This window comes from Phalaenopsis equestris, unplaced genomic scaffold, assembly GCF_001263595.1.
Source record: "Phalaenopsis equestris unplaced genomic scaffold, ASM126359v1 Scaffold000264, whole genome shotgun sequence".
NCBI lineage: Eukaryota > Viridiplantae > Streptophyta > Magnoliopsida > Asparagales > Orchidaceae > Phalaenopsis > Phalaenopsis equestris.
This window is the reverse complement of record NW_018164706.1, coordinates 311,906-313,162: the sequence shown is the minus strand read 5'-3', so window position 1 is coordinate 313,162 and position 1,257 is coordinate 311,906. Positions and strand designations below refer to the sequence as shown.

Below are 1,257 nucleotides of genomic sequence, written 5' to 3'. Positions count from 1 at the left end.
AACATTGGTATTAATAATGGGGCATGTATGTACATGCCAATTTGACTCGTGAACAGTGTGTTTGTGTTCGGCTCGAATTACAACACATACTTTTAACATTGGTATTAATAATGGGGCATGTATGTACATACCAATTAATTCTTATGTACTTACATATCTAACATCTAAACTTTACTTTTTTATGTTTATACCACCCAAATCGTAAATTAATATCACGTATAGATCCCAGATCCCATTTTCTAAAGGAATCATCTGTGCATACAAAAACAATAAGCCCTTGAACAACATGGGCTTCAAAGCCTCCGATTTGGGATGCATTATTTATAAAAATTTGAGACTATGTATTCTGCAATAGCCAAACTAGATGTGAGGCCTGGAGATTCAATCCCGAATAAGTTTACCAGCCCAGGAATACCATGGATGTTCTCCCCCTGCAATGCATGCAATCATAAGTGAAAAAGAAACTGAATAATATTAGCAGGCAGATTCACATATATACCACTCTATATCTATGTATTTACAAATGGAGCAGCTAAATTTCATGTTTTGCATATCCAGTACCTTTCATGTGCATGAAAAGGTGTAAAAATGTATAAAATATAGGTGTTAGATATATAAATGCTTGGGGATTAGATGGTAGATATGTAAAAGCCCCTATTAATTCATGGTTCTCGAATGCACGTGTATTAGCTCTTTTCATGAAAATATTTTCATTTTGGCACTTGATCTAACAGTACTATAATAATTAAAGGACATCATAGGACGTCTGACTCCATAAATTACAGAGATTTAGCTTTTAGCCAGCTTTTCCGAGTCCTTGTTTTGCGGATCATATTCTGCATGGATAGTTACTAATAGATTTTTTATAATCAAGCACGTTCTGAGACCATGTTTATAATATTGGTTAGATAAGATCCTAGGACTGGGTGGGACTTAATTGTCACATGGATTAAGGGTGTGTTTGGAAGAGCTTATTTGCAGCTGTGGCGTTTTGAAAACGCCACCATCCGTTTGGAAATCCCATTTTTATAGCTTTTTCTAAAACTCCGTTCTCATTTTTGTATTAGACGCGGATCCCAGATAGGACCATGCGATCCGCGTTTCATATTGTCGCTCCTGCCCTAATCTCGCAAGCGGTGAATCGAACTCTCCCTCTCCGAACCAATCCAGCACATCACAGCACTCCGTCGCTTGATAAGGTTCTGCTATCGCTGGCTATTTTTGGATTTGAGGCGCCGGCGGGAGCTCCGGGGCCGC

At 38.3% G+C, this 1,257-nt stretch overlaps 1 protein-coding gene across 2 annotated transcripts in view; it reads right to left on the bottom strand.

Moving 5' to 3' along the window:
- Positions 1-208: 208 nt before the first annotated feature.
- LOC110024641 (L-2-hydroxyglutarate dehydrogenase, mitochondrial) overlaps positions 209-1,257 on the bottom strand; it is a 33,124-nt gene continuing 32,075 nt past the window's right edge. For both annotated transcript variants that reach the window (XM_020724721.1, XM_020724722.1), the window contains exon 5: positions 209-431. In XM_020724721.1, coding sequence (XP_020580380.1) covers positions 318-431 — 114 coding nt within the window. In that variant the 3' untranslated portion in view covers positions 209-317. The remainder of the gene's footprint in view (positions 432-1,257) is intronic.